The following is a 15,444-nucleotide window of genomic DNA, read 5'->3' as shown; positions in this document are numbered from 1 at the left end:
CGGATCAAATGTAAACCACACAAGTAAAATTTTTTTATTGGAAATCGATGGGTCATTTAGAATGATGAAGACCAAGAAAAGTATAGTAGGAAAATGTAAGAAATGATCTAAAAATTTAAAAAATCTTTAACTAGAAATCAAATATGGACAGAATTTGCATCCCAAATGCTGCATTTGAAATTCTATATAAGTTGGCTGCAATCCCCAAACTCACATTGAATAACAATGATTTTTAATTGCCTTGTAACCAAATTTTGTAAATTACACAGTGAAAGAAAAAACATACAGAAGTCTGAAATCTTCATGACCTTTTGCAGTGTTAACTAAGCACAATATAGCAGTGTTTACTACCAGTATGTGAGCTTTTTTCCACAAACTAATAAGATTTCAAACGTTTGCGAAAATATTAGATCTATATACTTTGAATAATGATCAAAATACTATCAATGCAGAAGCGCAGATAATTTTGCATAGAGATAGATTTGCACTTATCAATAAGCAGAATCAACATATGACCTTAGACAGAAGGCACTTAGAAGTCAACATAAAGGCAGACTTATAAATAATTTGAAATGCTAAAATTAAACACAAATACATAGGTGGACAGTTTTAGGAATGCCCACAGATAGGAAATATTTCGAACCCTCCATTTCTCAGTGTGAGCAATAAGGTAAAAACAGAACATATTAACCACTAAGTACTTAAAATTTAATCATAGCAAAACTCGATTGTAGGGTTCAGGACCGAGTAAATACCTTTAGTGGACTGACAACCGCAAGAGTTAAGCTAAGCAATCATCAGTCCAAATATACAATCAGGGACCAGGCGGCTTTTACTTGGTCAACCACATCTCTCTCTCTTTTCAACAAAGAGAGGAGCTAGGTAAAACAATGGCTTTCTACCATGTCAGTGATGGACCAGCCCTCTAACCTGAGAAGTCACTAATTTGACTGCCCAATCAAAAATAAGAGCTAATAACTTGATTCAGCACAAGAGCTGATAACTGGACGAATATTAGCAAGTGCTCTATAACAGGGTGCAATTTTTTCCATTTAAATCCATAATTGCTTTTGTATCTTCCTCTTGGCATTATTCTATGGGTAGTTCTCAAAAGGTAGGAGCAAAAAAGTTAATTCTGAGCAATTTTTAAAATTTTCAAATTTGACATCAATTTTGTTTTTATTGCATAGTATGTACACCTAGAACATCATATATAAACATAAAAAGCCAGCAGGTATTTATGAAAAATATTAAATAGCAAATTTAATGATTGGTCTGTAGGTAACAGATTTTGCATATAGTTGCGCATAGTTGGTAACAGGACATCATCATAATGTTATGTTTCACAATTTTCGAAATTTTCCAATGAAAATTTTATCTATTTTTAAATTCTGCAATTAAAAATAGAGAGGATTAATGAAGTACTTGAATGACTTTATATATTGGTCTTAAAATAATAAAATTTTATGGTTTCGCAGAGTGCGAAAAAAAAAAACATCCATTTTGCCAGCGCAGGGGATAAAGTTGCAAAACTGGCGCAGTTGGCGAAGGAATTCCCCGCTGGTCACCCTATGCTTATCGTGCGCTGTGAGTTGTCGTCAATAGAGGTTTGCTAGACGATTTTTGTGCAAAGAATAGAAATACCTAAATATTATAACATTAAAGAACTATTTATTAAATAATTTCCATTTAGGTTTCGATTTGTCGTAATCAGAAAACCTTTTATCCAAAATATCAGTAAAATAACAGATAATCATGTCCGAAATGTTATGAGCTGCCGCTGTTTTGTTAACTTAAATGCGTTTGTTAGGATTGTGAACTTGTGTTTCTACTCTTACTTATGTAATGTTCAATGCATAACGTATTAATTAAGCAAAATACCAATGGATTAAAGAAATTAACATTATAATAACCTTTTTTATTAAGGTTATAAGACAATACATCATTTATAATTATGAATAAATGGACAGAATTATTGGCGTCTAGGTTGTAACGTATTTTGGACATCTCACATATGTTTGAATGATTTTGCTTCAAAGATACTGCATAAAAGCATATAAAAACACTTTAAAATAATTAAAAATTGATTTTAAGGATCACAAAATGCCGTTCAAACTTATAAATCATATAATTAGTTCTCAAAAAAATAGCACTGTACAGATCGTAACTTTTGGACATACATCTAACTTCCAAGTTAATTTTTTTTCCGAAATTGTTTACAAAATAAATAATATGTCTTTACTTTTGCAATTTCTGGAAGATATTATCAAAAATTATTCAGTTTGAGATTCATACCCTTAATTTTTTTGAAAAATATGGAAATAATGTTTAAAAAGATTTTTTTGATGATACGTTTGCTCAGTTAACGTTTTGAATGTCCAAAAGATGTGCCTTTTAGCAAAGAAAACATTTTTTTAATGGTATTTAAAGAGCATTGTTCCTATAATTTATGACAATTCTTGTCTCTATACAGTATTATAATTTTACTCAAAAATATTTGAGTGAATTAAAATAAAAGTTATTTGGTGTTAAAGCTTCAAAGTTTAGGTCTGTGTTTGCTCCCACCTTTTGAGAACTGCCCCTATATCAATACCCTCAGCCATCTTCAACAGTTTAGAGTTAGGTACTCAGGCATCTATTTCACCACACACATCCCACCTTATATGAATAGAAAAGTACATACCTACAGAGTTGATCTGTTAAAACATTTTTAGTTCACATTAGGCAATTTTTTGTACCAAGAAAGAAGTGCATAATATTTCATGCAAAAATGAAAACTTACTATCATAACAGACTAAAATTGCATCCTTTTCGAGCTGAGTTACATTAATGATCTTCATAGTGTCATGGCGAGGAACTATGGTATCTGTTCCTTCCCAATCATCATTAAACCAATTTTCGGAAGAGTTTAAGTTAATCATATCAAGTTCAAGCTGACTTTTGTCATATCTGGGAACAGAAAATTTATGATAAAAAAATAATTCAGAAAACTTATGACATAACATTTAAACATTATAGCTATTATTTAAAAAAATTACAGTCACATAATAGAGCTAACAAGTACGAACTTTTTGCATGCATTTCTTGAATCATTTCTTCCAACAGAAAAATGTAATACAATTTTGTTGCATACACTACAAATACTTTAAATGAGCTAAGTTTACATTGATTTTGAAAAGCTACTATAAAGACCCATTTTCCAATGCATATTATAACTTATTTTTCTTCGCTGTATACAGCAAAACCTGCATAGGTTGACCACTTGCTGGGAAGTACTGTAGTGGTCAATGTAGACAGGCAGTCAACTCATAGAGGTTGACATATATTATGATATAGTCCTGACTCATTTTGTGCCTGACAAATACAGTCAACTTATATGGGTGGTTAACTTTACAAGTTTTACAGTACATATATTATTGGGTCTTTTTCAAGATTACATGAATGAAAATACACACTGAAAATCACTTACCCTTTTTTGACACCCGTACAAATCATTGGATACTCCAAATCAGGAGTAATAATCATTTCAAACACATTAAGAATTGCAGGAACATAACACTCAACTTGCTGTAAAAAGTAAACAAATAACAATGTACAAAATAAATAAAAGGCATTTCTTGCAAAATTCAGTACATAAGTCAGTCAGAAAAAAGCATTGAAATATAACAGTAGTAAATTCATAATAAACACACGTGTAACTGAAGTGTAAAAATAAAAGTTCAAAAAATAGTATCTTCCTTGATATAAAATAAAATGGTTTTAGAAAATAACCATTCAACACCCCCACCCCCCCTCCTCCCCCAAAATGAAGTTTAGAAAAAGGTGTCATAGAAATGAATACTTTTTCATCAGAAATTATGGTTAGATATCACATTACTGGTGATTGGTGATGGAAATTTATCCAGAATTTTTATGATTTAAATTTCTGAGCACTTGTTTCTCCAAGGATCAACAGACAGGGTTCATGTTTTGAGTCTTCAGGGAACTGAATACTTCTGTGCTATAAATACTGTTGTAATCAGTGAGCAAAAGGTTGAAAGTATTAAAGTTACAACTTTTAAAAGTCTCCTTCTCTTTTGAGAAACAGAAAGAAAGAAAGAAACCTAAGTAAATTCTGAAATGGTGGGCCTGTGGAAGGTACATTTTTTTTTTTTTTTTCACGGCGTTTGGGAAGGGGGATCTTGTATTATAACACACTTTTGTTTAAGAAAGAAGTTTTTGTGTGGAGTTTGCGAAAGGAAAATGTTTTTGGCATTGTATTACCTTCACAGCCATACTGAGACGATATTACAATGTTGTGTTTTTCTACCTTTTTTTCTTCACATTTCTTGCATTAAAAAATATTTTTATTAAACGTGCAATTTTCAACTTTTCTGATCACAATTAGGTTCATATTCTAGGGTAAATATATTGTTTAAGAGAAAGAAAAATTGTAATGATTACAGACAAAAATTATGATTTTAGTAATGACGACCAGCAGCAAGCTCTGATGGCGAGCGCCCATAGACTGCAGCTTGTAACTCCACTAATTCTGGTGGAAATAACTTCAAAAAATTATAAGGTGTACTTCAAAAGAAGTAAAATATACTCTAAGTTTAAAGAAATTCAGATTATTTCTTTCTAATTAAGACTGCATGACTTCATCAAAACAAAAAATGGTTTGACCACCTATGCATGATCCCGCAGGATGTAGTACTCAAAAAACAACTCCGTGCTTCGAAGGTGTTCACCTATTTTATCAGGAAAAGAGTTCTTTTTAAGATTCCACTTTATTTTTCTTTGAAAAATAATTCAATACAGAACAACACTTCTCATCAGATTCAAAGCAGATTTTTTTTTGTCAGGTCTAAGACTTTAGAACAGAAATCCAGTAATCGTGTAAAAGGCTTTCCCATGAGATATCCACTTCATTTATATAAGGAAAAGCACAGAATCTTGAAGGCTTTCAATTTCACCACATAGTATTGTGAAAAATCTTAACTTCAATAGCCCCGACTCCATAGTTTGGCCAACCATTTTTTTCATGCAGCCCTTATTATATTTTCTCCCTCCATTTGAATCTTGTGGAATTTTCAACCCGAAATAGTAATTCTTTTACCAGTTTCTAACAGAAAATTATTCTTTTGAAGTGCAAAAACATTATTTTAATATCACTTACCATTTTTATTTTATTTTTTTTTTTTTTCAAAGTTCGCCGAGGATCCCCTAGGGGTCCACGGACTACAGTTTGGGAAGTCCTGGTTTAGAGGATGCCAAATGGCAGAAGAAAGCTTAATTCATGTACTGTATGAATGTGACATTATTCTGCACAAAGATTCGAACACTTAAGATACCACTACGTGGATCCTTGGGAGCTGCCTAATATATTGATTAGAGAACTGATGAAATTCATTTATGCTATTCTGCTCTGCTAGAGGTCCTAGCAGGTACAGTACAATAGACCAGTGGTCGCAGGGCTTGCGCTCTTTTCGAGCACCCCCTTTTTCACTTCTTACTTAAATGAGCTCCCCCCCAAAAATACTTTCAAAACCAGGCACTATGTTACAAGCGACTAAATCATCAATAAGTTTAGAAATTGAAGCAATCATCAGTTAATTATATTTTTGAAAAAAAAAAAATAAATAAATTACTTAATCTAAATATTTTGTATTTTGGAAGGGGTACAGCTGTCTTACCTTGCCCTCCCCCTCCCTGGGTACTCATGACTGGATCATATTCCTTTTCTCTCTCTTTTGCTTAAGACGATACATATTAAGCATTTTAAGCCTGGAATCTGAAAGTTCATTTGCTAACCTAGTACCCTCTTCTGAACTTTTTTTAATAAGTTAATATCTTTCTTAACAGCATATTCCATATGACCTCTTACTAAGCTTCTGCATAAAAGAAAGAAAAAGCCTCACTAAAAAAAATGAATCCAACATTAATAAGTCATTTTACATGTAACTCAAACTTACTTTCAATAGCATAAATTTCTTTAAGGGATTGTACCATTGCATCAAGAAAAGGCCATTTCTCATAGCCCCACATAAATATTTATAACCATTATATGGATTCCTGCCCACACAACAACGTTTGCAACCTTTGGTGTCAGGCACTTTAGATGTCGCAGAGAACTTCCTATAGTAAAGTTATTGAGAAAATAGCAACATTACTGATTTAGGTAATATATTTTAAATAAAGTATTTACTGTACATAAAAACAGAAACAGTTAATTACCTTGGAACAAATTTTTCAGGTAAATTCACAGGCAGTGAGAATTTATGAGTTTGCTTGGCATACATCTGAAGTAAATCATGTTGATATAGTTGTGGAGATTTACCTAATGAAGTTTTAAAAAAAAATTGACTTTTTTATGTAAAACTGTACAAAAATAGTGGCATTAATAAGAATTTTTTTTAAAATTAGTTTGATGACTAAATTAGCCATCTTCAAAACATTCATACATATGCTGTCCTACGGTGAAAAAGATGATTATACTTTCAATATGTTATTTAAAACTGACTGCAAATATTAGATTTTTTTAAAAGTACATTACACAACATACATCTAATGCAAAAAAAAAAAAAAAAAATCACTTATTTTTACATTACAAAATTTAAACTTTTATGTCTATTAGATGAAAAAATAACTGTACTGCATTGGTTTTTTTAGAATTCAATTACATTTTTTTTTACTATAAAAAGGATAATAATTGCAACATTTCATGAGGTAAATAACTATTATTTTTAAATTCTGAGAATATTACTGGTTTTCTTTTTTTTTTTTAATAAAGATTTCTGCTAAAGAGTTTTGTTTCAGTTTTTTTCCCCATTAGTTTATGCTGGAATTTATCTGGAGCCATTTCCTTTTCAGTTGAAAAATAACAGTGTAGTAGTATAAATAATTTGTTTTAAAGGCTAGTATTTTAATTCATGTACTTTTAGCATCAAGTCCATTACCGAATATTTGTGGTAAAAGTATTAGTATATTGCTTTCTTTGCTTGAATATAATTCTTAGTTAATCTAGAAAAAATATGATCCTTAGTGATCTAGAAAATTACCCGTCAAGGCATGACGGGTGAAAATTGCTTCTACATTTGAACTGTTGCAATTTCTAGTTTGGTGATATTTTGATGGTTGAAATTTTGACCCTCACTCAAGTGGATGAACACTGAACTCCAGTAGATATCGTTCACTGTTGACTACCTTTTTGTTTCTTCATTCTAATGAAATGACACAGTCTTACCAGTAAAACAGTTAAGTTACCGGATCCAGTTCAGGCTTGTCACAATAAAGCATTTCCCAGCATGTCAAACATTGCCAAAAAATATTATCAAACTATCGTGCTGTAGCGCAAGTTTCATTGTTGGTGACGTCAGCATTACTCGATCAGTGAATTTGCTATTATATTTATGAGGATTAACATGAAGGTTTGGAAGATATTTTGCAGTTACTCTCAAACCTGTTACCATGCTACTGCTAACAGATTTGACAGTTCTGAATATCTCAGAATAAGTTGTTTTTATTCAAATTTAAATATATTCACCAAGTATTAAAATATTGTGCTCCTACTTACAGGGACACAAAACATAAACATTGAAACTAAGTTTTGGCTAATTTTTACCTGCATGCCTAAAATCAACTGAAAATGTCTGGTAACAGACTTGACAAATTAACACACAATTTTGAGGAAAACAGTTCACAAAAAAATATAGAAAGCAAAAGTGCTTAATTAAATATGTTTTCAGAACCATCTAAAATATACATGAGCAATTATTCTAGATTTTAGGTAAAATATAAAGAAAATTAAGGTTTCCTGAGTAGTAGAATTTTATTGAAAATGAACCACCAATACTGGAGCATCAACTATCATTCTTTAAGAATTGTGAGATTTTGTGAGTGAATTTTTCTGAGAAATGATTGTGCATGAAATGATGTTTACAGTTAGGGACCCAAGAATGTATCAGAAAGCAAAAGAAATCTGAGGCTTCGATCAACTTTGCCAAAGTTTGCTGAGAGTCATAATTTAAACAAAAGTATTGTTTGAAGACAAAAAAAAGAAAAAAAATTAGTTGTGTACTTTGAATAAAAGATTAGTTGAAAAACAGACTTTTGCCCCTGAAACTTACAACAGGATACTTTAAAAACGTTTTGTCTTCGTAAAAGTTTTGAGGGAAAAAAATCACCAAGGATTTTTTCTTTTTTTGGCCATATGAAATTTTAATAATGCAATTAAAAAAAAAATTAAATATTTTTTCAAATTAAACATTTGGCTATACAGAATAGTACTAAACATTTGGACGAGAGAGAGCTTTACATTAAAAAATCTATACATACATATGTTTTTTGCATTAAATAATTTGGCTGCATTGAATAGTATCAAACATTTTTATGCGCATGGGCTTTAGTCACTGGGTAATATTTATTATTTCAATGACTTCACAAAAGATAACTACAAAATGAAGTTAGAAAGTACCTGAAAGCGTCATTAACACATTTTGAATGACAAACATCCAAACAGTTCTCCTTGGGTACAGCTGAAACAAAAGAGGACATCTCAGTCAATATGACAACCAAATAAATCCACTACATATTCAAAAGGAAAAATGAGAAAATTCATGATAAAATCAAGTACAGTGAAACCTCCGAATAGCGGACAGTCAAGGGACTAGAAGTTTTGTCCGTTATTGGGAGGTGTCCGCTATTAGGAGGAACTACTTAATTTACCTTTTTCAAAATGGGCTGTTGTTCCCTTTGTAGAACACAATCAAAACAATTGCGAAAGGTTTATTACATTTTACGTCAAGTGTAATTAATCTGTTTTTTCATAATAAAGGTATATTGACAGCACACACTTGTCTTAAAAAGCATTTAATCAATTAAAGTAATCAGTTAAAATAGTTTGACATAGCTCAGGGTTCATACTCTATTTGGATGAAAAAATTCCATGACTTTTCCAAGACTTTTTTCATGACTTCATAAAATTTTTCATGACCTTGTTGCAAGAAGGGAATAGTACTATTTAATATCAAATTTGCCAATTTTTTCAGAAAAAAGCATTAGCAAAACTCCTACGTGAGTGCCACTACCTCATCGAAGCACTTGTAATTGCAAAATTATCAGTGTATATCTAAAAATCTATTATTTGTCTTCATCAAATAAATTTAAAATCTCAAAGCAAAGTAAAAATACAGTAAATGGAATATAGTGATTCTTAATTACTCTTAATTTTATTAACAGGCAGAATGATAATGAATGGGTCAAAGGTTGAATGAGTTATTACTGAGTTTCAATAGATCTGTTCAAAAGTTGCCTTTTAATGTCAACTGCGCATTTAACCATGCACATAATATGACAGTATTTTCGTTTTTTAAAGAGAACACACATTCTTTAGTCAAGTCATGTTTCTAAACCAGATATTTGTTTTAAAAAAACTTTTAGTAATGAATAAATTTTCTGATTCATAACTACTTGTTAACTTATTTGCACATTTTTAAATGCATATAAATAAATAGGTTCAGAAATTCCAGAACATTGTTTTTGATTCCTGTCATTGAACGTAGCAGTGAATAGCAGGGATTAGTTTTGCAGGCCACATGGTGGGTACTACTGTTTTAGAGTGTACTAGAATTCCCCTATTTCTGTATCCTAGTGCCTGACTAAAGATCTTCATTTTAAGATAAACTATGATAAGTTTAATAATAAAGTTTTTACAAGTGATGGAAAACTTGAATGCAATTGAATCGCATTTTTTGAGTGGACGAAATCAAAAATCTGCAAGTTTGATTCTACAGAAGTGCTGAAAATAATAGTAAATTAAAAATGAATCCAAGTAGTAAAATTACAATGCAAAAAAAGATGAATGGCTACAACAGAAGTGGATGCAATAAGATTTCAAAATTCAGACTTGTTTTTGGGATCGTTCAATTTTTCAGTTTTAATAGATTTTATGTGCAATGCTGTTAAATCACTCAAAATTTCTAATGCTCTTTTAGCTACCGTTACTTTCTCTTCAGTCAGGACATTTTTCCATGACTTCAAATAAATTTCCATGACTTGAAAAGAAAATTTCAATTTTCCATGACTTTTCCAGGTCTGAAATTTGCTAATTTTTTTTTCCATGACTTTCCAGGATTTCCATGACTCGTACGAACCCTGATAGCTTTTTTGCAGCCATAAAGCCGACTACTTCCGGCGCCGGTCTGCTCAATTGCATCGTATGAGAGCCCCAGTTAGAAAAGGGCCCAGTTTCCTTTTTTTATCTTAAGTTTTGAATAGTTATTGCGTACAAAATTCATTAAAATCTTAAGAAAAACATACGTTAATTGTTAGACTGATATCAGTTTTCATTTATCTGCTTCAATACTCTCAAAACTAGCCGGAACAAAATTATAACTTTTTTTTTTCTTTTTCATTTTTTGCTGCCTGCAAAAAGTACCACGTCTTTTAGTTCTTTTTTTTCTGCCCCCAACTTTTAAGCCCCAATCGCTGCCTCTGCCCATTACCACCCTTTTAATTCCAAGAAACAGTGATCAGGAAATGACGGGGGGAGGGTGGAATATCAGTTGTGGGGGATGAAAGGCTTTGTAAGGCAAGCAGTTACTAAGATATTCTGTGAAAAGAAAAAAAAAACCCCAGAAGTGCTACGATCGCAAGGGAAATTTTTTGTGAAATAACTGTCCGTTATTCGGAGTGTCCGTTATTCAGAGTGAATTACACGAAATGGCCTATATTGAGGGACAGGGACTTGCAAAAATGTCCGTTAATTAGAGGTGTCCGTTGTTCGGGAGTGTCCGTTAAGAGAGGTTTCACTGTATAAATAATAATGAATACATTATATACAAAATTTCCTACTATGTTTAAATTGATTGCCTATTTATTTAGCCAAAAACTAATACAAACATAAATGAGATAAAATGCTTAACCAAATACCTGATCAACAGAAGCATCATGAAGCTCATTCAGATTTAATGTGTATATACCTTCTTCACATCCAAAAAGAATATGTTGGTCTGAAAGTAAAATAGGTTGTGCTATACTTACAAATTACAAAATAAAAAGTGTGTCAGTCTTAATTTTAATTTTGTATGACATCAAACCCACTTGATGGATTTTGGATTTTGTTATTAAAATATTTTAGACTATGATGCAGAGCACTTCAACCAATCTCTATGAAATTAGATTTTGTTATATTTTTTATTATTAATTTTTAATGAAGATATAAATATTCCTAGATAGATATGAATATTCCTAGTATGAGATTGGAAAAAGGTATGCTCATGCATCTTTTCAAATGTTGTAGCATTTTAAAGACCAGGGTTTGTTTAAATTTTAGGGAGAATTTTCTAAAATTGAGTGGAGAATTTTATTAGTTTCAAAGTTAATTAAAAACTTCCTTATACTACTTTAGCTATGTGTTTACATGTCTTATTTTCTGATTCAATTGAGGATTTTGAATTACAACATAATTTTCAACAATAAGTAATAAAAAAATTAAAAAAAAAAATAAAGAAAAGAGTCCAAAATGGGCCAAGTAAATAAATGAGGGAATGACAAAAAGTATTAGGAAAACTACAGTAAAAGATCTACAATCTGGAAACCAAGGGAAACACCAAATTCTGGATACACGAATTTTCCAGTAAGTTAAATGCTTAAAAATGTGTCACAAATTGAATGTAATAAGGTCATAAAAATGTGGCATATAATAATTTTAATGAAACTCTCAATAACTGAGTTATAACATTAAAATCAAAATCTTTTTTTGAATGAAATGTTCTGCAAAGGTTTGATTTGTTTAAATTTTCTAGTATTTACTGCTTGAAAGCTGTTGTTTGGTAATTCTCATCTATCAAGACTTAATTTTTTTTTGCTTTTAATTTCACTAAAGACAAGCACAAATATTTTGTGAAACAGCCGTGTATGTACACAATGTGTTAAATGTAATGGAAAAAAATTGATACAATTTTTGTTTTTGTTCTATTTGACGAGTTTTCACAAGCAATTGTTTTCTTTTTTAAACTAATACTTACCTCTTGTTTCAGGATGTATCCAACTGGCAGTACAGTGAATTTGTAGGGGACAACCGTTGAAAACTTTAGAGAAACATGCACCCATCTGTTACGGAATAAATACATAAACACCATTTCAGTAAATGTAATTGTATACATTGAAAAAGAAGATAAAGTACAGCAGATCACGTTTATATATATTTTACGTATTCAGTTTCTAAACTATTACAAGTTTTTCAATAGAAGAAAATCTAAATGAAAAACTTTTCCAACAATACAGAATTTAGGGGTCATTTTACAATGCAAAGGAGAGGGAAGTAGAAAACAAATATGTTTAACTGACTTTTACTGATATAAAAGCTATTAGAAGATAGCAGCAATTGCAAACTACAACTGTAATTACAGATAAGTTGGTTGAGACGTGTAGCGGTTAGATGCAGGCCTTGTATGCATTTGGTTCTTTAAGTCAGTGGTGCAGTCAAGGAGGAGGTTTGGGGGTTAAAATCTCTACCAGAACCCACAATTTCAATACAGTATTTTATATACATAAAAGGGAAGTTATGACCAAAACCCCACTCAGAAGGTAATTTCAGGTAGTACTACTGCCTTGAATGTCTGTTGGGCTGAGGCAATCTTGATCAGATTAAATTTCTAATGTATTTTCCCAACGTGAGAACCCAGATGCCCATCTGGTAAGAAACTGGGTGTCAAAATTCTCTGTGGTCTTGACATTTGCACCTTAATGCTGTACCTCACAGCCAGACTAACGCAAACCAGAAAATTGTGATTTTCCGTTTATTAGTGTATTGTATGTAGAATCCTATTCCCCATCTAGCCATATGAATATAATCCTAAAAAAAATACCTTGCAATAATTTACCAGTGTTAAAAGAGCGCAAGTCCAATCCTTTGTATGCATCAAGCTACGGTTTTTTTCGCTCTCCTGTAAAGTAGCAATTGTGTGACTTACATTAGTTTGGCTGCGAGATACAAAATGGTGAATTATGAAAAACTAGATGCCATATTGGAAAATCACAATGAATGTGAAAAAGTCTAAGGTCTCTTATGCAGCCCCATCGGAAAGAATAAAATATTTTGTACTGATAAAAGTGAAATAATACATGCTAAAAGGAAAAAACAATAGTTTCACCACATGAAGTGTGGTGAACCACAATCAAGATAATATTGTAAGAGCAATATTTTAGCATAAAAAATGAATTATACTTACATGTACTTTTGGTGTTGGAGGAAGCCCGTTTGAAACTGGTTTCTACAAAAAGAGAAAGTTTCAAAAAAATTAAAAACATAAACTCCTTAAATTTAAATATATGAATCAAAATTTTTCAACTAATACTAAAGTTTCAATTTTATCCTGCATTTTATTAAGAACACAAATTTACATATTAATGGTTATTTTGAAATAGAAGGAAGCCTGCAATGTACACATTCAAAAATCTTTTGAACAGCAAAATTTTGTAGTTTTACGCTCAGTTTCAATTTTACGAATAACAGTATAACACAAAACACAATAAGCAAAATACAGTGCCCTCTCAATTCTGAACACTAATGCAACCGAACAAAAGTGTTCAGATTATGGGAGTGTTTGTTATAGAGGGAGGCTGAATAATGCATTGTATATGCATTCTATTGCACTAGTGGACTATGTTCAGTACTTTGCCCAGTGAGTTATACAGTGAATGAGGTAGAGGTGCTGAATTTTGGATTGATGATTAGTGCCATGTCTAATTCAACTTGGTAGGACCTAAACCCTTGCATTTATTTATTTTATTTTTAATTTGAATGTTTAATGTAACATTCAACAGTAAAATATTGTAATACAGCTATCGGTACAATACTTGAAAAAATAAAGTTATTTTTAATCTGTTTTTGCATTATGTATCTTCATGCAAGGTATGTGCTATCATAAAAGTGAAAATGTTTCCAGGTGATTCTCAGTCGCATTTTCCTTAATCATACTTTAAAGATCTTGAAAACAACTTGATACAATGGTTGGATTCTTGAAATATAGTTCAGTGGCAGAAACATCATGCTCATATTGCTCAGCTGAATGATTTCGTGTGATGCAGTAATATCCAGGAAAATAATTTTTCTTCTTCCTCTATTAATTTTCTGTTTAATGCCATTCAATTGGTGACAAAATCGTGAAAGTATTTTAAGCTTTCCAATTTGATTCTTAGGAATTCCTGAGTACTGATTGTGACATGTTCAGTATATAGAGAGGTGAAAACTGAAGGGGATTGAAAATAGCGTTCCTAATACTGGAGTGTTCATATTATAGGGTGTTCAAAGTACAGCGAGCTAAGCCAATATTAAGTCTACGGTGCTTCGCTAGGACCATCAAAATGTGTTCAGAATATCAGGGTGTTCATATTAGAGAGTGTTCGGATAGAGGGAGTTCATTGTACTCAAATCAAGAGCTCATTCCTTATATTTGTACCTCAGAGCCAGACTAACGTAGTCCAAAAATAGCAATTTTCAGGTTATTACTGCTTTATATGTAGAGTCTTATTCCTCAATGAGAAATCACAATGCAAATCAATCGAAAATATTTCTTTATAATTATTTATCAGCATAAAAGAGATCAAGTCCCATCCTTTGTATGCATCAGAGGAAAGGTTTTTTGCTCTCCTGCAGTGACTTGCATTAGTCGGCCTCTGAGGTACAGGTATTTGTTTGCTAGTTTTGCAAACTGAAAACATAATTTTAAACATATTCTAAAATACAAACACTATAAATTATACCATTGATTTAAATCACACTCAAATATTTATAATAAATGGCAACTGCATATGTCTGTATTTGGTCTTTCAAATATAAAAAAAAAACAGGCAATACTGCAGTTTTTACGGTAGGTTAATGATTACAGATACAGTGAAGTATACAACTGCAGCCATGGTTGAGCAATTTAAATCCTGGTTTAAGTTGTGATTAAAATCAGTTAATTATTTTTAAAAGAATCATTGATTTAAATCATGATTTTTAAATATTAAAATTTTAGAAGTTCAGAAGAATGAATTTTTATGGGCATAAATATCAAAATATTTTTATTAGAAAAAACAATAAACAAACAAATATTAATAATAAACAATCTTAATAAAAGAAAAATCAATGATTCATATTGTTATTAAATGAAGTAAATCAAAACTGAAGAAAAAAAGAAAAATTCAAAATAGCAATAAAATTTAAAAACAAAGAACTTGCAAAAGATATATAAGAAACTAAATATTTATTTTCAATGAAATTAGGCATAATAAATTAGATTAGACATTTATCTGTTAGGACTTAAGCTAATTAATTATTCATTTAAAAATAAACAATCATACAATCCTCTTCACCTTCCATTAAATCATAACAGTAAAACAAAATACGTTCACATATTAATGAGACGTATTTGCTTTTTGCAATACGTCTCATTAATATGTGAACGTATCGCAGCT

General features: G+C 31.0%; 1 protein-coding gene across 1 annotated transcript in view; it reads right to left on the bottom strand.

The window, feature by feature from the left end:
• Positions 1-15,444, bottom strand: part of LOC129224912 (mitogen-activated protein kinase kinase kinase kinase 5-like) — a 40,422-nt gene that overhangs the window by 2,147 nt on the left and 22,831 nt on the right. The window contains exons 18-25 of the mRNA XM_054859459.1: positions 13,215-13,256; positions 12,009-12,093; positions 10,912-10,991; positions 8,456-8,516; positions 6,217-6,319; positions 5,955-6,117; positions 3,470-3,567; positions 2,783-2,949 (exon numbers count right to left, since the gene is read on the bottom strand). Coding sequence (XP_054715434.1) covers positions 2,783-2,949; positions 3,470-3,567; positions 5,955-6,117; positions 6,217-6,319; positions 8,456-8,516; positions 10,912-10,991; positions 12,009-12,093; positions 13,215-13,256 — 799 coding nt within the window. The remainder of the gene's footprint in view (positions 1-2,782; positions 2,950-3,469; positions 3,568-5,954; positions 6,118-6,216; positions 6,320-8,455; positions 8,517-10,911; positions 10,992-12,008; positions 12,094-13,214; positions 13,257-15,444) is intronic.

The sequence above is a fragment of the Uloborus diversus genome, chromosome 6 (genome assembly GCF_026930045.1).
Source record: "Uloborus diversus isolate 005 chromosome 6, Udiv.v.3.1, whole genome shotgun sequence".
Taxonomy (NCBI): domain Eukaryota; kingdom Metazoa; phylum Arthropoda; class Arachnida; order Araneae; family Uloboridae; genus Uloborus; species Uloborus diversus.
Note: the sequence above shows the minus strand (reverse complement) of the source record. Positions and strands in the feature narration are given on the sequence as shown.